The 25,439-nt window shown below is 39.8% G+C and overlaps 2 protein-coding genes across 7 annotated transcripts in view; one reads left to right on the forward strand and one right to left on the reverse strand.

The window, feature by feature from the left end:
• Positions 1 to 6,168: 6,168 nt before the first annotated feature.
• Positions 6,169 to 25,167, reverse strand: Rbm18 (RNA binding motif protein 18). 2 transcript variants are annotated; one of them, XM_042678639.1, is made up of 6 exons: positions 25,034 to 25,167; positions 23,121 to 23,239; positions 15,616 to 15,742; positions 13,241 to 13,327; positions 11,462 to 11,547; positions 6,169 to 8,117 (listed from the first exon to the last, which is right to left on the reverse strand). In XM_042678639.1, the coding sequence occupies exons 2-6, from the start codon at positions 23,231 to 23,233 to the stop codon at positions 7,958 to 7,960; spliced, it is 573 nt and encodes a 190-aa protein (XP_042534573.1). In that variant the 5' UTR covers positions 23,234 to 23,239; positions 25,034 to 25,167; the 3' UTR covers positions 6,169 to 7,957. The 2 variants fall into 2 exon arrangements, with proteins under 2 accessions (XP_042534573.1, XP_042534572.1); XM_042678638.1 differs by having other exon boundaries at positions 23,121 to 23,249.
• Positions 25,158 to 25,439, forward strand: part of Mrrf (mitochondrial ribosome recycling factor) — a 59,871-nt gene continuing 59,589 nt past the window's right edge. For 2 of the 5 annotated variants that reach the window (XM_042678634.1, XM_042678635.1), the window contains exon 1: positions 25,239 to 25,258. The gene's annotated coding sequence lies outside the window, so the exon portion shown is untranslated. Of the gene's footprint in view, positions 25,259 to 25,439 lie in introns of all 5 variants that reach the window. The other 3 variants (XM_042678636.1, XM_042678637.1, XM_042678632.1) reach the window with 3 other exon arrangements.

Consider the following 25,439-nt stretch of genomic DNA (forward strand, 5'->3'; position numbering starts at 1 on the left):
TCACAGGGACTTTTCTGCCAGAGCAAGCTTTGAATCATGATCTTCATATCTCAGCCTTCTGAGTAGATTGATAGGCATGAACCACCAGCATCCCACTTCAAAGGGCTTTTTAGATTTGGAAAGTATCATGCAAATGTGTACAATTATAGTCACTCCAATTCTTCCAGTTTGGACATCTATTTAGTAAATTCAGATCAGTGGACATTTATGAAGCATGGAACTCCAAAATAAGTTCATAGCATCCACAGAAAACACAGTTGAAGCTATTCTGGTCCCTGCCTATGAGGAGCCCACAGTCTAGAGAGGAAGGAAGAACCTCTTAACATGGCTCACAGGTAGAAAACCAGGAAAGGCATCCTAGAAAAGGTGAACTTTCAGAGAAGTCCTAGAGGATGAGTCAGCCAAGGAAGGAAGAGTAAGGAGCTGGATCAGGATGAAGAGGAGGTGTTTGCTGAAGCCATGGATGAGGAGGTAGATAAGAGCCAGAAGATGGAGGGCTGAGTGCCAAGGTGAGGAGTTTGAATCTTGAAAACGTGGTGTACAAGCTCGCACCCTGCCTCTGCAGATGAGTTTAACATGGTGTTGAGGAATCTGGTAGCCTGACTGTTACACACTGGCTGTAGGCTCTATGGTAAGTGACATATTGTGAAGCTTTCGTTTTCTTGTCATAAAATTGGCATTGAGAACCCCTTTACTACTGTTGGGATGGTTCCAAGAGACCAAGATGCATCTTTAAGTTAAGAACTTGGCACTGGCCCAGTATCCGGTAAGTACTTAGTCACCCAGAGCCATTGTTATCGCTAAGAAGAGGATGTAATACACAGGAGGCACTAGTTAAGTGGGGAGTCCCAAGGGCTACATACTCCTTCCACTGCACATTCTGCGCAGGATTCACAATGTACATTTCCCCTGCCAATGTTTCCCCTCAAGCAGTGATTAGATAAGACTTAAAATGAGCTAGACTGGACAGCATGCTAAGGAATTTCGGCTTCAAAGTATGTATTGTGAAGGGCCATCAAAGGCCCTTAAGCATGACCTTGTCATGGTTACATTGGGCATTTGGAAAGATGACCTAGACAGTTGGCTTGTGGACAGACTTGAAGGACAGTGAGTTAAGGATTGAGTCCTGCAGGAACTGCAATAATCTAGAGACCAGGTGATGAAGCAGGTGATTTCATCCTCCGGACAAGGAGGATGAAATGCAGAAATACAATTAAGAGTTAATTATATATCGCTCCATTTTTATATAGGACTAGGTACTATATATAACCCATATATAAGTATATGACATCATCTCCTAATTGACTAAGTAGAAATATTTACTATGTTACAGTCATATATATTCTATGTATGTTTCATGTTATTTGTATATATTTATGTGATTCTATTGAACAATGTATATTTGTACATTGTATTTTAATGCTATATGAGTCTATGAAATCATATAGTATATATTTGTACATATGCATGTATTTTGTGTGTAATTATGCATAATACATAAAATTATGTATAATTAATATATTATATAATTATATATTACATTCTTATTTATTGGCAGTGCTGGGGTTTGAACTCAGGGCTTTGTGCTTGTAGACAGGTGCTGTACCACAGAGGCAACCCTCAGTCCCCTTCTACACTCTTTCCTGAATAGGGTCTCATATTTTCGCTTATGACTGGTCTTGGATGACAATCTTCTTACCTATTCTTCTAGGATTGCTGGTATCACAGGCTCATGCCACCAAGTCATCATGTGAAATGAAATTTCACTAAAGTTTTGCCCATGTTGGGCTCCAACTTTGATCCTCCTGACCACTGAGTCTCAAGTAGCTAAGGTTACAAATGTAAGCTGTTGTACTTGGCTAACCTAACTTTAATATGTAAAGTTGACTATTGAGCAAACTGGATGTGGGAAATGAAGGAATAGAAAATATCATAGGTACCATGCATATTTCTACATTTAATTTTTCTCCATTTGGTTGTTACCAAAGACATGGAACTAAGCAGTTGGGGAAGGGTAGAGGGGATCAAAAAACTCAGTTTGGCTCAATGTACCAGGGGAATACTGAGGAAGAGAAGCCCAGTAGTAAATTGCCACAGAAATCTGTGTCTGTGAAGTAAGGGTGGGACTGGGAAGAGACTGGTGGGGATGGTGGGTAGATCCCTGGGAGGTGATGAGATTTCACAGCACCTAAGGAGAGAGAGAGCCAATTTGTCTACTATCTGTGAGGTAGCCTGCCCCAAAGTTCATTTTAATTTTCAGTGAGGATCATGTTTTTAAAGTGATAAAACATGATTTTATCTGTTAATTACTGAAACAGAACTAGTTTTTTTTCTTTTTCTTTTTCTTTTTCTTTTGTCAGTCACAAAGCTTGAACTCAGAGCCTGGGCACTGACCTGGTTCTTTCCCTCAAGGCTAGTGCTCTACCACTTTGAGCCATTGTTCCACTTCAGTTTTCTGATGGTTAACTGGATATAAGAGTCTCTTGGATTTTCCTGCTCAGGCTGGCTTTGAACCACAATCCTCAGATCTCAGCTAGGATTATAGGCATGAACTACCAGCACTTGGACAGAACTAGGTATTTTAAGAAGCAGAAAAAAAAACTGCCCTGGATTAGTCCTTGGGGATGGGTAAGAAGACATTGGTTAGACAAGTGGTAGGGTAGATTTGAGTGAGTAGAAAACACTCTAGTTTTTTTTTTTTTTTTTTTTTGCCACTCCTGGAGTTTGAACTCATGGTCTCAGCACTGTCCTTGAACCTCTTTGTGTTCAAGACTAGCACTCTACCACTTGAGCCACGGCACCTGGCATCTGGCTTTTTCTAAGTAGTTTACTGAAGAGTCTCAAAGACTTTTCTGTCCAGGATGGCTTCAAACCTGATCCTCAGACCTCAGCCACACTCAGCTAGAATCAATCAATCAATCAATCAATCTATCCATCAATCTATCTGACCTTTCTTTTTTTTCCTTTCTTTCTTTCTTTTTCTTTCTTTTCTTTCTCCTTCCTTCCCTCCCTCCTTCCTTCCTTTCTTCTTTCCTTCCTTCCTTTCTTTTCTTTCATTCCTTTTCTTTTCTTTTTGTTGTTGGTGATGGTTTTTCCTTTATTTTTTCCTTTTGGAGGAATGGAGGAATGGAGGAAGGGTGAACAAATGCAATCATGCTATTCAGTAAATACTATGTGAAAAATGACCCATGTAACTTATGGGCAGGGGTGGGGAGACTGGGGGAGACTAAAAGGTAACATTATCAAAAAAAAGTCATCTGACTTCTGAAATGGTAGCCCCTCTGTACAACACCTTAATAACCACAATAAAAATTATTTTTTAAAAGTCTTTCTAGGTAGAAGGAACATCTTTTATTAATACAGGAGGATTTGGAAGATTTTCTTGTGTTCAGGTGAGACATCAGTTTATTTTGGTCAGAGAAATGCACATTGGGCCAGACTCAAGTCCTCCTACACCTGATGTATCCTGTAGGTATACATGTTCACAAGTGTCATAAAGCCGCTTACAACTAAATCTCAGGCTTGTTCACCTCTAGGCTTTATTCATCTTCCAATGCTTTTCTTAACCCATTGGCCCAGCTTATGTTTTAACATCCTTCATAATTCAGCTCAGGTGCAGCTTCCTCTGGAAAATCATTACACCTTCACCTCTGTCCTCAGCTGAATCAGGAGCCTGTCTTCCCTTTATGATGGCATGTGACAGTACCACATGCTACATGAACCACACCCTGTATGCCTGCCATGCTCAGTCTATGTTGTGGGAAGAGTGTGTTTCCTTCTTATGAGGTCACTCACTAGCAAGTTTCTGAGGGGAAGAAGGCTACATTTTATTTCTAGCTTAGAAGGTTGCAGGATACACCAATCAATGTATTAATCAATCAAATAAAATACCATGTTGTATACAGTCAGTAATCCCAACCAAGTAAGACTGATTATAAAGGAAAAGATATAAATTGTTGCTCTGGGATAGATTCTTTCAGACCTGTTTTGTGTTGTTGCTAGTGGTGGGGCTTGAACTCTGGGCCTGGGTCCTGTCCCTCAGCTCTTCAGCTCAAGGCTAGCACTCTACCACTTGAGCCACACTGCTACTTCTGGTTTTCTGGGTGGTTTATTGGAGATAAGTTTCATGGACTTTTGTGCCCAGGCGGGCTTTGAATTGCGATCCTCAGATCTCAGCCTCAAGTAGCTAGGATTACAGGTGTGAGCCATTGGTGCCCGGCTTTTCAGATCTGTTTTATTTTAAATCTGGGATTAAGATCTCTCTCCACTGACCACTAAGGAAAGCCTTCGTGAGAATGAAACCAACTCAGGGGGAAATACATTAGATTAGGTAAGGTATCAGATAGATGGATAGAGAGCTGACAACACCTGGTACACATCATACCGTCACCGGTTGCTATTATTTTCGGCAGCAACCCCGGAATTTTGGATATCACAGAGGCTTAGAAAGACATTTCCAGCAATGGGATGGCTTGAAGCAGAAGGGGGCTGGCAAGCTTTTCTATAAAGATTGTGTGTTTTAGGCCTCATGGAGTGTAGTTTTTGTTACTATCGTGTTAGTGTGAAGCAACCAGAGGCAGTGCGCCTGTGTGTGGATGTGTTCAAAGACTTCCTTCTCTATGGACTCTAAAATTTGAAATTGTCATTTTAATGTGTCACAAAAGAGTATTCTTGAAATTTCCTTCAACTACTTAAAAGTTTAACAAGGTCATTTTGAGCTTATGGGCTTTCATACAGAGAGGTAGGTAGCACAGCCAGTTTGCTGAAGCCATGTAACGGTTTGTAGGATTCTGCAGTTTTCCCACTGCTTTGATTGATCCTGTTTCTGCCTCCCAGGGGCTATAGATGTATCACACTACAAATTGCTTGGTAATGGTTTTTAAAAAGAAGTTTAGAAAAATTACTCTGGCTATGGTGTGGCAAACTGGATCCAGGGAGGCAGTAATGGAGATATGGGAGGTAATTAATAATATACTCTTAACAGTCCAGACAAGAGATAACAGTAGCTAGAACAAAAGTGGTGGGGCTGGGAAGGTGGCTCAGTGGTAGAGCGCTTGCCTTGCATGCCTGAGGCCTTGGATTCGATTCCTCAGCACCACATAAGCAAAAAGAAAAAAGCTGGAAGCGGTGCTGTGGCTCAAGTGGTAGAGTCCTAGCCTTGAGCTGAAGAGCTGAGGGACAGTGCCCAGGCCCAGAGTTCAGGCCCTACGACTAGACCCCCCCCCCCCAAAAAAAGTGGTAAGAAGTAGTTCAAAAGGTATTTTGAAGACATAAATGACAGAAACAAGACAGGAGCAAGAGACAAAGAAAAATCAAAGAATATGCTAGGATAAAGCAATAATTTAAGAAGCCTAATTATTACACACAGGGAATGATTAACAATTAACTTATAAGGCAACAATCAATCCTGTTCCTTTACATAGTAGTTTGAAAAAAAAAAAAGACATTGTTATATGGATACTCAGTGTTACAAAACTGGGGCCACTGATGTATGACATGCTTTGAAAAGTTTCTCATGTGAGATTCTCCAGTATTAAGATGCCAACTACAGAACACTGGTTAGGGTTACACTGTACATTTGATAAAAGAGGAACTGAGATTAAATATTTCTGTCTATTCTTCACTCTTGTATAAACCAAAACTGAGATGCTTTTAGAAAAACACTTAACCAAAGAATAATTTCACTTGGAGTAAAGATAATTGCCCCCAGCCTTTTTTAGATCTGGGATAGGAACTTGAATTTGGTACCTAATGCTTTTGCTCGTTGGCTCCTGCTCTAAGCTATGCCTCTAACCCCCAGATAACCTCTCAAACAAGTTAACACTTGTATTGTACAAACCTCTCATTTGATTGCTTTTAGCCTATTTACAACACACACACACACACACACACACACACACGTTTCTTCAACCTCTACTTTGAGGGGATACTTAAGAAAGACTTCCGCTTCCAATTAACCTGTTTTCCAATAGTTACATTTGCAATGACAACAGCTTGTTCTCCCACCTCTAAAGATAGAGGTAAGCAGCAAAAGGGTGAAGAGAACTGCCTTGGAGGTTGACTTCATCAGGAGCACTTTACAGAGAAGGCATTTAAAATCAGTACCTGGGAACAAGCTTCAAGGTGAGCTGCAGTCTATTACAGTAAATGGACAAGAGAAGGCACAACCACAGAGAAGGTCTTGCATTTATTTACATGGAGGGATAAGAACTGGTACAAATAATAAACATTGTTTTAAATACAAATAAATAGTTCTGGTTTCTAGAGGAAATAACTCTGAGTCCTAACATAAGTATTTTCTAAGTTCCTATTAAAAATAGAAGGCTACTGGCATTAAGGTTGCTTTACTATAAGCTTTTGAGGACCTAAGGATAAAATGGTGCATTCTATACTTTAAGAAGTCACCAGAAAAAAAAGGGAGACAGCTGCTCCCACCTCCCTGAACTAGCCCCCAAGTGGAAGGAGAGTCATTTGCATCGCAGATATGTACAGCTAATAAATGCAGAGTACTTGATATCTAAAGACATCTAAAAAGACTGACCTTGGGGAAAGCACTACCTAGTATGGCTAGTCTTGAACTTGTGACCTTCCTGTCTAAGCCTCTCCAGTACCAAGATTACCACGTCTAGTATCTTTATACTTTTAGGAAGACTTAAGTATCTTCAATGAAAGCTTCTTTTACTAGGAATGAAAGTGGTAAACAGTCTTTGAATTACCACGAATGGCAACTGGAGTACGGAACATAAGTGATTTACTTAGAGAAGCAATGGTGCTACCCAGTTACCCAGTCTGTCAAACCTGGTATCAAATCACCAAACTGAGCTGAAGAAACACGTTTGTGAATCTCTACATTTTTCTGGCCAGAATTGTTCAAAGAGGCATTTTATTTTTAATCTAGTAAAATGTGTGTTCTACAAATGATTATTTTCAAGTCATGCAGTTTTTTAGAACTACTTAAAACATGAGGTGGTCACAATGTTGGTTCCGGAGCAGAGTCCGCTCCAGATTACCGTGCTCATTGCATGTGGCCTGTACAGACCATCCAGCCTCTGCTACTCAGACCCCACATAATTATTACGCAGTAATGCTTGTTGGTGACCTATCTAGGCTTTCAAAGAATGTTTGCTTTTCTATTTAGATCAGCTATGACACAATTCCAAATGGATTAATCTCATGCTATAAAAACAATCTCATGCAATTACTGCAAATTTTAAAAGTCCTGTTAGTAATATTTGGTATTATAGAAGGTAGGATTATTTAGATTCTTAAAAATGATCACTATAGAGTAAAAGCTGGGTTTCTAAAAAGAATGTTTGTTGTAGTATAAAATGTTTGTTGACGTAAACAATTTTAAGATATACACACCATGTTTTTCTAATTGAGATTTTGAAACTTACAAGCAGAATCTTTAACAAGATGACTATAAATTGCCAAGAACTCTCTTTTTTCAATCCAGTTGGAAAGACTGTCATTGTAAATTCTCAAGTAGTTCTAGTTATGATTTAAAACCCATAGTTATGATTTAAAATCTGCCTCTGTCTTTTTTTTTTTCTTTTTATGTTGCAAAGACATGTGCACAAGAAAATGCCCCCCCCCCCCCCCTTTTGATGGACTTAATTTTTTTCTCCTGATTTAAGTAGCATTTTATAAGCTTGGCTTTCTTTCTCTCTGGCACCTTATATTTCTGGAGTTAAAAATTCAAGCAAACCCAGCCAACTAGAGCATCTCAGTGTTCAAATCAGTTTTGCACATCATCCTATTTATTCTGGATGATACTCAATTCCATGTATTGTTTAGGGAAGACACATCAGGAACATCCAAAAACATTGTATTACCAAATTCTAATATGTGTTTGTGCTCTGTTGGACAGTACCGCTTACATCTACAAAGTACAAAGGCAAAGGAGCTTAGGTGTGGAGATCAAGTTGCTTTTTGCTGCTACAATAATTCATAAGCATCATCTTCGAGATTTCCAAGCTGTTCTGGAATAGGGAGTAGTCCTTTTTTTATCTGGTGGCTTAAAGTAGGAATAGACAGGTGCTGCTGGGTACTCCGCATCAGGATTTTCTGCCATCATTTTCAGCTTTGCTTCAATGGCTTTGATCTTTGCAGTGACACTGGAAAAAGGATAGCAGAGGCTGAGTGGGACTTGGCAGTCTTGTATGCTTCGTCTTTTTTATGCCTCAGGTATCAATCATATTTAATCCTCTCTCTCTCTCTCTCTCACACACACACACACACACACACACACACACACACAGACACAGACACACACACACACACACACACACACACACACACGCAGTATTCAGCATCTTAGTGCTGGGCATAAACTAGACAGTTAAAGATAGAATTCAAAACAACATTATCAAGTAGGTTATATTTCTCATTTTGAAGATGAAAGAATTGAGGCACAGGGTTAGTTACTTGCCCAATGTTGAAAAGAAGAGCAGAAGTTTGAATACAAATTGATGCTAAAGTCTATGCTGTAAACCATTATTACAGTGTACTACATTGTGAATCACCAAATAATAATGGAGAGGAAAAAAAAAACAACATTCTGGAAATCCTATAGTGTTATTTACAACAAAACAAGCATAGTAGTCAGCAAGTTACTTGTTTCTAAACCTCGTAATAACCCTAACAAGGCTTACATCTATATTTTATATGTAAAGAAAAAAATGCAGACGGGCAGTAAAACCCCCAAAGTACACACAGCTAATGAACTACAGAGGTAGGATTCATCTCAAAGCCCCTGGTTTTTCCTTTTCATAGAGTGAGAGGTAAACAGCTCTGTAGTGCACAGAGAATGAGGTGAGGGAGAGGCTCAGAAGTTGTGAGGAATTTTCTTACTGTGGTCACTACTTTATCTGGAGCAGAATGCAAGGCCAATGGATTTATTTATTTTCAACTCTTGGTGCTATTGATGGTCTACAGCTAGAGACACAAACTTAGAAAGAATGTGTGCATGTGTGTGTGTGTTTATGTCTATATAAATGGTTTGCTAGAAATCCTCAAAAGTATACCTACACATTTCTTGGACAAGGAACTAAAAACCAAGTCACGATAAAGATTAAGTATTTGAGGAAATGGCTATGTTTACCCTGATTTGACTATTACACAATGTATACATGTATTGAAATATCATATGACATCTCATGAATATGGGTATTCTTTTCTTTTGTGCCTGTCTGGGGCTTGAACTCAGGATCTAGGCACTGTCCCTGAGCTTTTGGGCTCAAAGCTAGTGCTCTACCACTGAGCCACAGCTCCACTTCTGGCTTTTTTGGTGGTTAATTGGAGCTAAGAGTCTCACAGACTTTCTTTAAAACCTGGGCTGGCTTTGAACTGTGATCCTTAACATCTCAGCTTCCTGAGTAGCTAGGATTATAGATGTGAGCCACCAGCACTTGGCCAACACATGTCAATTAAAAAAGTAAAAAACAAAATTAAAAAAAAAAAAAAACCAAATCAACAACAAAACAAAACAAAAAAACAAATCCTAACTTACAATGAGAAGTACACTGAGGCAACTCTTCCATTATTGAGACATCCAGCCTTCATTTTGTATGAGTCACAGGGGAACAATCTCCTTTAATTAGGCATAGATGTAAATAGAACTATATAAAGTGATATTCTCTGGATTAAAAAATAGATGAAAAACACTAGACTATCTAGTAAACAAGTGAAAATACAGACCCTAAGTAATTAATGATATATTTAGACTACTGAGCATAAATCCTATCGTTCCTGTACTTACATTTATGACCCCCCCCCCCCACTCCCCAGAAACCAATGTAGGATCAAGGAGGTTCAGATTTGATAGGGAAATAGTATAGTCGGCAGATATAAGCTCTCAATGAATCTATAGAAATCCTAGTTGTATTTATTTTCTTTAGTTTACAAGTTCTCAGGATCACAAAACAATAAAGGCAACACAAAATTATGAAATAAGATGACATTACACTTAAATTATTTTTTTGGTAGGTCGTGTATCTTTTTTTGTTTTTGGGTTTGGTCGTGGGGCCTGAACTCTGGGCCTGGGCGCTGTCCCTCAGCTCTTCAGCTCAAGGCTAATGCTCTACCACTTGCGCCACAGCACCACTTCCAGCTTTTTTCTTTCTTTTTGCTTGTGGTGCTGAGGAATCGAGCCCAGGGCCTCAGGGATGCAAGCCAAGCGCTCTACCACTGAGCCACCTTCCCAGCCCCAGGTCCTGTGTCTTTAACTCTGGGCCTGGGCCCTGTCCCTCAGCTCTTTTCTCAAGGCTAGTGCTCTACCACTAGAGCCACAGTGCTACGTCTGGCCTTTTCTGCTTATGTGCTGCTGATGAACTGAACCCAGGACCTCAAGCATAGGAGGCAAGCACTCTACCACTGAGCCACCTTCCCAGCCCCTAAATGATTAATTTTAATGTGTCAATCTATCCCCTCTGGAAATATTTCAGGACCACGTCCCCTTATAGTTTTGTGAGATATTCTTACATCTCTTTTATTTGGCATACAAAAAGACAGATTTCCCTCTGACTTTATAATAAACAGGAATGTCTTTGTAATTGTTAACTGTAATTCTTCTATCAATGCTCTTTCATATATCTTCCTCCCCTTCCCTGGAACAGCTTTAGAACTGTACTCCTACATTTACAAGGTGATTTTGAAGTACTAAATAAGACTGAACTGTGACTCTGAATTGATTCTGCAATTTGCTATGTGCCTGGTTTCAGTTAAAACAGTTCACTTCTGTAAACTTCAGTTTTTCCTATATAGAAAATGATTTTTATGCTAATTAAATGACACACTGCATATGAAGTGTTTAGCACAGTGCTTGCTTACAGTATGCCTGACAAATCCTGGCTATTGTTAGTGTTATTGTTAAAAATTTCTCCCTAGGCTACAACAGAAGAAAAAAAGTCCCCCCAAAACAAAAAACTTGAATTTCTGCTCAACCACCCACTTAACTTCTCCTTTCTCTACCCAACCCTTAGTGCCCCTGTTTTGAATTAACTCCAGAGAAGTAACTGACACTATTACAGTTGCTGCAATGGTACATAAAATTTTGTATAAGGGAACTCATAGCTGGGGAAGAATTAAGTTTATAATGACAAAATGCCAAAAGGACTCAAGGCCTTATTGAAATGCTTGTTTTTAGGGTAAGGACTGGCTCTGATTTATCTTTGTATTCCAAGTGCCAGGCACAAGTCTTGGTGTGTGGTAACTAAATTCACTCTTTCTGAGTGAATGAATTCTACAAATGGATCTGGGGAAGTACATGATTTTGGGGGATGGAAAGATAGGAAATATATACACACACTTTAGAGGCTAACTGAACATATTTCTTAACACAGCATGTTAGGAGGTTTTACTGAAAATTGAGAGTGTAAAGACTCACTAGGGTTAATGAAGGCAAGGAATGAAATGGCTCAAGCCTTGAACAACTGTGTCCTATTACAGTGTACTGTCTTACCTGAGGTTAGACTGAGTTGGCTCAGTGCTTGAGGACGGCTCAAGACTGATTGGAAGGATCTTGTCATTCTTGTTGTGATCATATCGCTGAAAGTAAGAAAAAGGGGCAATTAAAAACCTGTTCCATATGATAGTATAAGGATTCAGAAAGTATAATGCTACCCAGTGATCATCAGCTTATTTCTAGACAATTTTAGAACTGTTTTACATTTAAAGTAAAAGCCACACAGCTTTGGTCTAAAAGCTATAATTTTAGAAAAGGAAACAGAAAAGAAGCTTTTATCCAGGCATTAGTCTTAGTTGGTAAAGAAAAAATTTCATAGCTAAGAATTTAAATGCGCAAATGTCACAAATATGCAGCGGAGTTTCCCTCTTACATCCTTATTTTGTCATACACTGCCACTTAGGGTATTTGTTTTATTCCAAACACTTTAAAATCTTTCCAGACTGTACAAAATATCAATGATAACATTCAACTGTTAACAGGTCTGAGTGAAGACTTGCATCAGCTTTCAGTTGCCGGTAATATTATATAGTAAAGGAGTTTAAAGCCTGGTAATTGCTAACTTCTTGTAAAAAGCAAATATTAAGGAACATTCTGGAACCTCTTGTCAGAAAAGATTTACACAGAGAACCATGAGGAAGAGATTTTCAAATGAAAGACAGGAACGAAGGATGATTTCTTTTGCGTGCCTTTTCAATGAGATGCAGAATGAAAAAACGACAGCCAGTTTGACAAATGAGACTTGATTTTCTTTTGAGTAAAAAGCATTTGGTAATTCTCCTTGTTTCTATTTTTAAGGAAATGTGTCCTAGAAATTGAGAAGATTTGTGATTACCTGAAATGCTCACAAGGACCCAAAGTTTTTGAGCTTCGTTTTTCAGCTTGGATACTGACTGCACTTAAACGGCTGTTCAGTTTCTGTGACTGTACTGGGAAGTGTGTTAAGTAAAGGGTAGAGTGTTTCTGATCAAAAACTATTGTCACATAGCTAACTATCAAAGCTCTAGCTCTGACTCAAAATCCTTCTATAAAAAGGTTAATCCAGACTTAATGCATGAGGAAAATCAACTCTTGGGACTGTTCCAGTCCACACATTTCACTTTTCTGTGCCAGCTGGAACAGACTACCAGTCTATACTTTTTTTTTTAAATGACTATAGCTTTTTCTGGCATACTCTCCCAAGAGACTAACTACAGGATGAACAGGGAAGTTTGTCACTTCTTTGGGCCTGGAGATAATATAGCCACCAAAAAGTACCACAAAAATGATATTCTAATATTAAACATGATAATCTAATATTAAATTCTCAAGATCTGGAGTAAGAATATATCAGTGTTGTCAGAAGTTATTACTCCCTCACCCCCACCATGTCTCAAACATTTACAGTAATAAATTCAAACTCTGCACACAGGCAAGAGGCTGGAAAGAGTTTAATAATGCCTAAAGCAACTAATTTTAAAACTAAATGTATATTTTCCTCTAAAGAACCACCTCCTTGAAAAAAATGATAGAGGTCTGAGTATACATATTAGCCACATGGAAAAGTCAATCAAAAACAGGATCTGTGGGTATGTGGAGAGAAAATAACAAGGAACTTAATCTCTCCTGAGATGCTTCTCAAAAGAAAAATCTGGCAACACAGATGGTAAATACAAGGAGGAGACCAAAGTATTGCTGTTCCAGATGCAGAGCTGGGATGCAAATGGAAAATGACAAACTATCAGACTCATTCATTGAGGATGAAGTGTGGTACTGTCTTTGGGGTTGCTCACTTACCTTTACTTGAGCATGTGCCCATCGTACTACCAGCTTCTTAGACAGTGCCAGCTTGCCATTGAGACACTGGATGGCTTGTTCTGCTTCCTGTTCAAGAGAGATTAAAGTTAGTCAAAAATTCAAATGCTACCAGGTGTCAGCTCACACCTGTAATTCTAGTTACACAAGAGGCTCAGCTCTGAGGACCGATGCTTGAAGCCAGTCCAGGCTTCCAGGAGAGTCCATGAGACTCTTATCTCCAACTGACCACCAAAAAGACAGAAGTGGAGCTGTGGCTCAAGTGGTAGAGCAAAAAAGTTCAGGGACAGCTCCCAGGCTCTGAATTTGAGCCCTAGGACCAACACACACAGGCACAAAAAATTCAAATGCTTAACTATTGTGATCTCTTAGGACTTCACTAGCCTTGAGGCTGATTTTCTTACCAAATTCTTTTTGATAAAAACTTAGCAAATGCTTTATAATTTAAAAACCCTTCTAACAAAAGAGGTATAAAAACTCAAATCCTGTCACTTGTTGGCAGGATGATGTTTGACAGGCCATTTGAGGTCTCTAGCTTTGTTACTTATAATACATAAGACATATATAATACAGAAGACATATATAATACAGAAGACATATCTAATACAAGGCTTATAGTGAGTACTTCATCAATGTTAGCTAATTGTATTAGGTACTACTGTTTTCTGCCCCTCTGTTGAGAAAGCATGTACTCAAGAAACTGTATTCCTTCAGGGACATAGGAGTGAAGGAAACTGGACCAGAAAAAAGAGTACATTAGAGAGACAGTGAGCAAGGTTATTTGTGTGAGTTAATCTATGTACCTATTTTTCAGAGCCTAAAATTCCCTAATCCCATCAACATCAGAAAAAGGAGAAACAAGGTTAAAGGAATTCCTGAAGATAGATAAAAGTCACTCTAGGTCATTCCCAGGTGACTCCCTGGCTGTACTTTTTCTTGACAAACCAGCCATCTGTGTCCATGAGGTCAAGTATAAACCATATTTAGCAGGGGCCAATGTGAAATCGCCCTTAAGGAACAGAAGAGAAACAGTAATTCTAAAGGGAGGGAGAGCCTATCCCAGACTGAGATGTAAAATAAGCACTACAGACCAGTTTTCCAATGAGTCTCTTGTTCCTCCGAATTCAGAAGAAGATATCCAACAAGTATTTATTTAGTACCCACTTGTGTCAGGCACTGCATATCACTGGCCATTGTGTTCTACCACACCATACAAAATTAAGGTGCTAAGTATATATGAGTAAACATTACAGATTACTTTTGTGGAATGCGCTCAATGATGTCATTGTTTGGGTCATCTATATTTCTATAGTAAAGAGAAATATCGGTACATGTTCTTAATAAAATCACAACTAGGCAATATTCCTACATACAACAAAATTACAGTGTACTAAGCAGCATCTCTGTATTTAATAACATTAAAATTTCATTTCCTTATCTATGCATTTCCATCCTAAGAGCTAAATTTTAATATAAGATATATGCATATTCTATGGATGAAGCTGACCATGCTCTTCTATAAATATTAAAATTTGATTGTATTTGAAATCAGGGCTTTAGTGCTGTTCCTGAGGTTTTTTTGCTCAAGGCTAGTATTCTACCACTTGAGCCATAGCTCCACTTTTGGCTTTTTTTTTTTTGGGTCCGGTCATGGGGCCTGAACTCTGGGCCTGGGCACTGTACCTCAGCTCTTCAGCTCAAGGCTAGCGCTCTACCACTTGAGCTACAGCGCCACTTCCGGCTTTTTTCTTTTGCTTATGTGGTGCTGAGGAATCGAACCCAGGGCTTCATGTATACAAGGCAAACACTCTACCACTGAGCTACCTTCCCAGCCCAACACTTCTGGCCTTTTGGTAGTTAATTGGAGATAAGAGTTTTAAAGACTTTCCTGCCTAGGCTGGCTTTTAACTGAGATCCTTAAATCTCAGTCTCCTGAGTTGCTAGGATTATAGGTGTGAGCCATAGTGCCCAGGTGAGAGTACATTTTAAAGAAAGCAAAATAAAGTTGTGTATGGCTCACTACAGACAATATTTCTGTACTATAGGGCAAAAGTACTGAAGGAAAGCTTTGTTGGTCAGCTACTAAAGAAACAAACAAAATGAGATAGGGAAGGGTGGACAATCCAAATCATTTTGGTCATTAAAGTAGGCCAGTTACCTAAGATCTTGAACCTAAGGAGAGGCGACTTCATAAGCTGTTTTTTTTGCATCATTTTTAACATTAGGTGTTAAAAGAGGCAAACATACTGAAGAATTAGACGTGACTCCTACCCACAATGAACTGGGGTAGCAGTAGTCAGGAGATGCAAAATGATCATAACAGAATTTTACCATCAAAGAGAAAGAAGCTCAATTACCTGCTTAGTTTCAAAGTTAACAAAACAGTACCCTCGAGGCTGCCCCTCCAAAGCGCCTGACTTGTGGAAGAGGAAGTCAAACTGTTTCACCTTGCCGAACTTCTGGAGGAGCTTGAGGAGGTGGTATCTGTGGAGAAAGAAGAGCCTAAGAGTTCATTCTAGGAATTCTGTTGACCACTCAGTTTCAAATGCAAGATGAAAGCAGGAGCCAATTTACTCCAGCTAATTTAACACCAGCCCCTCCATCTTCCTCCAAACTGCTGTTTATTTGACAAGCAGATTGTTTGCCTCTATTTGGAACGGGAAGTAGAACTGTCATGCCTATATGCCTGTCCAACATAAAAATACCAAACAAACAAACAAAAAACCCACACCTAACAAACAGCTGTCTGGCCCACAAGCATCATTTTTCTTTGGAAGAAAAGCTCAAAAATAGTGTTGATTTATTTATTTTTAAGTTCTTGGCAATGAAATAGCATTTGTGAATAACTGTAACTCCATCAGCAATACACACCCACATTCCAAAAGTCAAAACCTACCCCTCTAAAAAGTAAATGAAAGTAACAAAAACACATATATTTTCATACAAATAATGATAAAAATGTCTATAAGACTTTCCTTTGTAGATCATCATTAGATCCAAAATCAAACTGTAGCTTGTGGCATTATCTGCAGAAACTTAGGACAATGTGTAATTACAACACAACTGAGGCTGGTCCCACACAAGGCAGGGAAACTTGGACAGTCCTGTGAATCAACCAGCCATGGGTAATCAACCAACTTTATCTGCCCTCACAGTTTATACTCTGGGATACAGTCAGATAAGGAAGCTAGATAGTCAAGGAAAAAACTTCCCAACAGAAGATTACCCCAAGCTATTTATTGCTTGCTACTTAGCTCCCCATCCCATCCTTGGATTCTTTATTCTAAAATTTATTTGGTTTCTATAGGGCTTCTAAGTTATTCAAACAGATGTGGCCACAACAGGTTGCTGTGGCCAATCTCAATTCCGACTTCCTGTCATCTGATGTAAGAGTGAGACAAACCAACAGCTCTCCCATTTCCTTTTCCTTTGGCCTTCCTCCTGGCATCCTCTGAGCTATTCAAATGGAGTCAAGGCTTTCTCTAAACAATGCTGTCCCAGTGATACTAAAAAGGTATCAGCCCACATGCTAAATCTGTTTTTACTGGGAATTCCACCCCACAGGGAGTCAGTAAAGTTGTCTTCATAGGCACACATATTCATACTGTTTTCTAGAAGAAACTCATCAGGATTTATTATCGAACAAGAATCTCCTTTGGGAGACAGAAGATATGAAATTTACCATAAGTTATACTAAATTTGATACCAATGCACATCAAGCAACCCAATTATTTTTGACATAGAAAGGCAGATATAACACAGGTCTGGAATAGGGAGAAAGGATCCTAAGGCACACTGTGAATTGCAATCTCCTCTTTGGATATGTTTTAAAAATGGGAGGGGAAAAAACCAAACCACACCCCAACTCCTTACTTTCCTAATTCCCAACAAGAGACTGCAACTGCTTAGTGAGAATATATGAGCTGACTCTTCAGGGGAAATTTCTATTTTCCTTGGTTATCTGAATGGGCTTATAGCAAGAGTGAATCTACTAGACATAGATGAGCTACAATAATCTCCTCCAGGGCCTTTAATTCACAGCTGTATCTTTTACTTACTATACTCATTCAAATATGTGCACCATGCTAGATGCCATGGAATGGTGGGTCAGACACATTAAAAAAAAATTAAGGCTACTGTGGGCTGGCCATCTTTTCATTAGTTCCATTCTGTTTCATAGCAGGAAGGTAACACAACTGGTATTTCCTAGGAAATGAATTATAATTTACTCAGGGAAAAAAAGTCCACCAACAGATTATTCATTGTAAGGCTAACAAACACATTCTGCCTAAGAAGTATGACCTTAAGATTCCAGGAACATCTGCTTAGGTCTGTGTCTTTCAACTTCTCCAGGATTTCTTTTCTTGTTTGATAATTTCTTGAAATTATCGGAACACCGAAACAAAAAGAATGAAATGTTTACTATTTTACTTCCTGGAGATGGGACTGCAAACTCTGATAGTGAAAAAAGCTGCTTTCACATCTGCAAATACTTTTATCTGCTGTGGGCATGGGAGAGCTCACTACTCATCCCAGGCATGCTTCACTTAATGAAACATGTGTCCTGCTGCCTGCAGGAGCAATTCAGTTGGTATACCACATATTCTACAACCTATTCAGTATTTTCTGTGGTAAGTTTTTCAAATAGTCTTCCTGCTGCATGACAGAAACAATCTATGCAAATGTTAAAACAGACACCTATGTATGTATCCAGAACCAATCAGGTACCTGGACTGTGTAGATGAATAAATCTCCCTTGAGGGCCCTTACATTCTGGTCAAAGCTACACATAATTGTGAAACAGTATGATATTTACACACAGAGGTATGTATATGCACACAGTGACAAAGGAACTCAATTGTGCAGGGAAGGCAGTAGCTAAAAAAAGCTTTGAGAGCCAGGCGCCAGTGGCTCACACCTGTAATCCTAGCTACTCAGGAGGCTGAGATCCGAGGATCATGGTTCAAAGTCAGCTGAGGCAGGAAAGTCTGTGAGACTCTTATCTCCAATAAACCAATAGAAAATGGGAAGTGGCGCTGTGGCTCAAGTGATAGAGCACTCGCCTTGAGCTGAAGAGTGCAGGGACAGCACCCAGGCCCAGAGTTCAAGCCCCATGACCGACCCAAAAAAAAAAAAAAGAGCTTTGTGTAGGTCAGCCAGAGGGAATACCATGTAAAAGAGGTTTGAATCTGACCCACTAAAAGATGGTCAGAACAAGCAATTCTAATGAGAAGCCAATGAAGTGATATAAGATTAATTTTAATGAATAATTTGTTTTAAAGGAAGTTTTCTTTGTAAATCTATACAAATTACTGAGGGAATCATTATTTTCTGTACTATATACCTTATTAATTAAATGGTTTCATACTTCAGTACCCTGCCCCTTTCCCCCCGCCCCGCCCGCTCTGGCCCTGACAAGGTCTCACTATGTAGCTCAGGCTGGCCTCAAATTCGGTTATGATTAGTTTTTTTTTCCTGCTCTACCACTTGAGCCACAGCGCAACTTCTGGCTTTTTCCGCTTATGTGGTCCTGAGGAATCGAACCCAGGGCCTCATGCATGCAAGGCAAGCACTCTACCACTGAGCCACCTTCCAAGCCCTGGCCTCAAATTCAGAATCCTCCTGCTTCATGCTTCTAAGTGATGGGAAAACAGGTGTGTTCCACCATGAAACCATAGCTTCAGATTTCAGTAAGCAAAGATTAAAGGCTGTCTCACAAAAAGCAAGACCCCAAAAGAAGGAGACAATGAGGGAAACATAAGGAGTCAGCTGAGACGAAGACATTTTTCTCAGGGATACAACATTCGATCACGGTTCATGAATTTATTTTCCTTTGCATTCTGATTTACCTAGATAAACCCTGAGATCAGCATCAGGACACTTCCACTGGACTGGTTCTCCACTGCTTTTAAGCTTTTAATGTATTCCAAGTTGATCACTTACTTGCAACAAATTGAAGACCCTTTTCAGCTACCTCATGCATGATCAGTGGGAGCAAGATACATTTACATCCCTCAGACAAGGCTGTTTAGGAACTCAATGCCTTGGGTTCAACCCCAGCACCACAAATCCAAACCAAATACTCCTTAGGATAGACTTCAACTCTCCACTCCTCTTCAATCCCATTTCTCAGATCTCAGTCTCACCCACTGGTCTAGACGTTCACTCTATCTAGTGACAGTGTGATGATGGCAGGGTTGGTTATGGCAGCCTCTCCCAATCAATCTTCACCTTTAGTCTCTGACCTTCTAATTCATCTTACTTTTATGAGGGCTTTTCTAAAACATTACTTCAATGGAGCCAGGCTCCTTTTAACACAAGGAATCTCTTCTACATGAAATTAAAACTTTTCTTACAAGTTTTACAAGACCTTGTCATAGCCTAGTATTTAACCTCTCTTTAGGCCAAAAAAGTTGTCCGGACTTCCTGCCTATATTTAAACAATTTCCTTATTCCTGCTTAACATGATTTTGTTTATTTCCCTTTCACTTAAAATGCTCAATTAGAATTTCGATGACTTTATTCTCGCTCATGTATGATGCAGTGTTTATAATACGGCTTTTTTACATAGCATATCCAATATTTGAAAAGAAAGCCAGTAATAATTACTTAATTAATTTTAGAGGAAACCACAGTGTGGAAAATAGATGTCAAAGGATATGTTTTGGCTTCTCTGTTGAGAGCACTGGTAAGTGATATTTAGAGGTATAGTTTAGCTTTAGGTCCCACAACAACTTAAAAGAAGACCCACATGTTTAAAGTTGAAACAGGATGCTTTGGGTCATGACTATTCATTTACTGAGACTATTAGAATATTTATTTAAAGCACTCTAAATCAGGGAGTAGGAAATTAGTCCTATCATTAACTTCAGTAAGTTAAACCAACTCACTTAACTCTTCTTTTCCTATAAAACAAGGAAAGAAATATTTGTTTCCTTTACCTCCCTAAGCTGTTATGGGCTGAAATATGTGAACCTCATATATCTTTAGAATTAGAAATGTTCCTATCATTCAGTTGAACATTCTCATTTTATAGGTAAGACATATGAGGTGTAATGTAGTTGGGGAATCAGAATATAGTGGAGAGAACGTAGGTTTGGATTTTGCTACCTCCATAAATAGGGGTGTATCATCAAATCCAAACCTCTAAAGTATGTTTAGTCATATGAGTATTTCTGGCATGTAGCATCACCTTTAAATAATGAGTATTGCAACAAAGAGTAAACACAAACAAACAGGAGGCATGATAGTAAAGGGCTAGACAATCAGCTGGGAATGATTATTTTTTTGAGAGGGGACTGGACATTCTAGTATAACTCTAACAAGACTCAGACTAATAACCAAGACATACACAGAATGTCTAGTACTAGTGGTAAAATAAATTTGGGAAAATGCTGTTTAGAAGTAAAAAATTGTCACTATTTTACAGATCTCTGTAATGGTATTTATGACAAGAAATGTATACCTTGCTTTCTAAACAAGAGGTTAGGAGGGGCGGTAAAAAGAAAAGATACAGACAGGAAAGAGATAAGAAGGGTTGATTAAATGTGAAATAGCAGCAACTGGCAGTAATTCCTAGGTGAAGGGCTAAGTTTAATTAAGAAACTGGAAGATGTTTTGTAAACTTTTATCAAGGGTCATTAGAAGCTTAGAGATCTGGATTCAACTAACAACACTTACTGAGAATTAACTACAAGGCAAGTACCATATGTTCAAATAAACTGTATCTTATAGTAATCTAATGCTTGGGAAGGACTGTATTTTAATTATTCTTCCAGGCTCCTCATTATTTATCCTGACAGGAGTAGGATACAAAAGTTTACCTATTTTGCTAGTTGCCTGGTGGCTCACATCTGTAATCCTACTCAGAAAGATGAGATCTAAGGAAGCCAGCCTGGTAGAAAAGTCCCAGGGACTCTTACCTCCAATTAACCAGCAAAACGCTGGAAGTAGAACTGTGACTCAAGTGGTAAAGGGCTATTCTTAAGCAAAAAAGCTCAGAGACAGCAACAGGTTTTGAGTTCAAGTCCCAGGATTGGCACAAAATAGCAAAAATATCAGATATTAACTGAGAGCAGGGGCAGATTCACACAGTCTTCCATAAGGCCACGAGTCATGTGAGAGAATGCAATAAATGCAATCTATATTCCAGAGTCACTTGGCCAAGGTAACACAAATTATCATAAATTTATAGTGGGACCCAAACATATCTACACTTAGCTAATTTGAGCTTCAAAAAGTTGAAGTTCAATTTTCTGTTGTGATCCTGTGGTAAGTTTACATTCCCTTTCCTCTCTCCTAATCCCAACTCTTCTTCTTCTTCTTCTTTTTTTTTTTTTGGTGCTTCTCCTGGGACTTGAATTCAGGGCCTGGGCACTTCTGTGTTCAAAGCTAATGCTCCACCACTTGAGCCACAGCACCATTCCTGGCTTTTTTCTTCCTTTTCTCTTTCTCTTTTTTTTTTGTGTGTGTGATTAAATGGAGATAAGAGGCTCAAGGATTCTCTTGCCCAGTTTGCTTCAAACTGCAATCCTCAGATCTCAGACTCCGAGTAGCTAGGATTATAGGAATGAGCCACTGGTGCCTGGCTTAACTCTTATTCTTAAATATACTTTTCTTCAACAGATGTTCCATTCCCTCTTCTCTAGTCTTTTGAACTATTTCACAGGGAGTACTTTCTAGAGCTAAGGATATACTTTATGTCTTCTCTAAGCATCAGCTCTGTGTTTAATCCACTATCTTTTTTTTTTTTTTTTTTTTTAATTTAATTTTATTTTATTTGAGAACATACTGTACAGAGGGGTTACAATAATCCACTATCTTTTACTACTCGTCACCAATCACTACTTTCCCTCTACCAAACAACTAGGTGAAGAAATAACCGCTCAATTCTTCGCTAAGAAATTCCTTTCCACGATAATGGCTACGATGGAAAGAGTGGCGAGTCATCAGGGATTGACAAAGAAAGGGTTGTGACTAAAGGCTTTAAGCACATCTTCCCCAAAGTTTGATCAGAGCTTCTCTGAGCTTTTTCTTTTTGCCCAAGTGTTGGGGCTTAAACACTAGGCCTTGCATTTTCAGCTTTTTTTGCTCATAGTTAGAACTCTACCACTTGAGCTACATCTCCAATTCAGACTTTTTTCTAGTTAATTAGAGACAAGTCTTGTGGATTTGTCTGCCTGGGTTGACTTTGAACCACAGTCCTGATATCTCAGCCTCTTGAGCAACTAGGGTTATAGGTGTAAGCTACTGATGTCTAGCTGAAATTTTCTTTTATATATAGTTTCTGATTATTTTTACTTTATGACAAGGCTTCTCAAATTTAAAAAGTCTGAAAACTACTTAGGATGATATTTAGCACACAACAATCACTCAAATTTATTTAGTGAATAAAGACCAAAGAGACTAGGATGATCTCTGAGATCTCTTCCCACTCTCATTTTCTATGGTGTCGGGCTGCTTACATAGGAACTTTACTGAAGTGGGACTCTTCTGCCTGTTTACAAATATCGTGATCGTTCAGCTGTTCCTTTTTCTAGGAGACAAAATATATTAAAGGCTGATTCTATAACAAAATTTCCTACAGTCACTGACTATAAAGATTCAAATACTTGGAAATAAGAAAACATTTGACAAGTAGAAAAAAGTTGTATATTTTTAACCAAGTTTGTGTCCTTAAGGTAGAAGAGTGCAAATGTTAAAAAAAAAAAAGTGACAACAGGCTAATACCAAATCACATTCTCTTCAAAGAGAAATTAAACATAAATCAGAAGGCTAAATATATCCTATACCTCTTGAAATTCTTGTGAACATTATCACTACCCATACTGTAGGTAATGAATCACAGTGATGTAAGACTTACTCTGTGATTTTGGGGTCTAGGTTGCCAATCCATAATCGGTGCCCTTCCTGTAGAGAGCCCTCTGAAAGGATGGATGCGTTCTCCAGGGGAAGTGTTTTTGTTTCTGCTTCCATCAATCTCTAGGAAATATTAAAGAGAATGTGAACAATTTAGACAGGAAAGGAGCAACTCTACTTGGACATGAGATTTCATATTTAATGCAACAAATATTTACCCAAGGAAGACATATTCTCTGGGAAGTCCTTCAAAGGCCTCAGTCTACAACCAGGGCCCTTCACCAGTTTTCTTAGGACAGCTCCTTTGGCAGCCAACACAGAAGCTGCTATTTATGGCAACAGAGGTGTGGCTATGGAGAATCTCAAACTTTCGTTAGGCACGAGGCCAAAGTCTCTATTCCTACACCATATTCCAACTCAATAACTGCTCTCCAAAGTTTAACTACTGCCTCCTAAAATAAGAGAAGTCTCAATGGCTATCAAAGGGAATAGCAGGGAACAAACAGTATCATATTCTTTTTCTTAATGGAAGAGGCATTATAGCAAAGGAAAGAAGCAACACAGGAAATTAGTACACAAAAATTTTTTTTTTTTGGGTCCGGTCGTGGGGCCTGAACTCTGGGCCTGGGCACTGTCCCTCAGCTCTTCAGCTCAAGGCTAGCTCTCTACCACTTGAGCCACAGCGCCACTTCCGGCTTTTATTCTTTTTGCTTATGTGGTGCTGAGGAATCGAACCCAGGGCCTCATGCATGCAAGGCAAGAGCGCTACCACTGAGCCACCTTCCCAGCCCTAGTACACAAATTTTGAAGCTAGACCCCAGTCACAAATGCTTACATTTGAAAGGGGAATGGGAAAATACAAAAGCAAGAGCTATAACTTATGCGAAATCCTGCAAACACAATTAAGCAGGGTGATCTGACTCAGGGTTGCACTGCTTTAGACTGAATGAAGATCTTCCTAAAAAAGGCAGAAATTTCTAATATTCTCATGTTGAGAAGCAGTAGCAATTTAAAAATTACTGCCAAAAGGCACAATCTGTACTGCTAAAAGGCACAATCTTCATTTTAAGTGACAAATGCAGGATACGGGCTCAGGAGTGATCTGGTTCAAATCTTCATTTTTATACCTAGTTACCTTATGACTTTGGCAAGTCACATGATCTCCTTTAATGTATCTTCCCCACAGGAAAGATTTTCCTTATTCTCGGTCACGGCCACTTTTTTCCCTCCCATATAATGCAAATAATGCAAAGTCATCTAACATTTTATTTTGAATTTATTTTGTAGAGGGCAGGACTTTGCCACCTCAGTCAAGGTTTTATCATCGGCACTCACTACTCGGTCTGGCTAATGGCTGGTGCCTAAAATTTACTATTCCAACTGGAGCCTTAATTTCTTTTTCTTTCCTGGAATGGGGACAATCATTCCTATTTTCATGAGGTCTTTTTCACTAAGAATATCCCGGTGACAGCCCAGCAACGGGCCACATGAGAAACTGTAAAGTGTAATAAAAGATCAAGGCGGCATTGACATTTCTCTAGAATGCAATGGCGACAATCTCTTACAAGAGAGTTCTAAAGATCCTTCCCCAGTTGAAACGCAACAACCCTGGACGCCAGGAAGAGTTATTTGGGAGGGAGGGCGGGGAGAGTGAAGTCCGCAGAAGCAAAAGGCATTTATTCTTGAAAGCCAACAGGCGGGGGTCCAGGCTGGAAGCCCGGCTTCTCAATTCCCGCCGGCGAATTCCCGGAGGCCAGGGGTCGTTTTCTGCTCGGCTTGTTATTTCCGGGCCGGAGGCAGGACAATCCGGGGCGGGGACTGAGGGCCGTTCCGCGGGCCGGCGAAGGGGGAGTCTTTCCTACGACCTCCTCACGGGGCTAGCGCTGAGGGACGGGGACACGCAGCAGCCCCACTCACCTTGGTGACTTCACCGTTGTGTCCTCAGCTCATAACCTGAAGACCGGTCTTGACGCCCCGGTCGGACAGACTTCTGGAAGCGTCCGCCTCCACACCGCCCGCTGCCAGGCCGTCCGTGACGCACTACGCCTGCGCCGTCGCACCGCCCCGTGACGTCACGACGCCCGCGCCGCCGCCGTTGCCGACGTCGCACGAGTCTTTCCGTAGTAACCCAGGCGATAGTTGGTGAGTGCCGTCGAGGGGTGTCAAGGCGCCCTGGGGGTTCTAGGTACCCGAGATTCTATTCAAAAACCTCTGAGAGACGTCGGGGGGGGGGGGGAACGGATCACTGCCCTTGACCCATTGGAGTCCGGCCTGACCTTAGGCCTGGGGCGGGGCCGACGGCTCGGAGCGCGCCTCGCGGGGT

The sequence above is a fragment of the Dipodomys spectabilis genome, unplaced genomic scaffold (genome assembly GCF_019054845.1).
Source record: "Dipodomys spectabilis isolate Male_0828 unplaced genomic scaffold, ASM1905484v1 ptg000046l, whole genome shotgun sequence".
NCBI lineage: Eukaryota > Metazoa > Chordata > Mammalia > Rodentia > Heteromyidae > Dipodomys > Dipodomys spectabilis.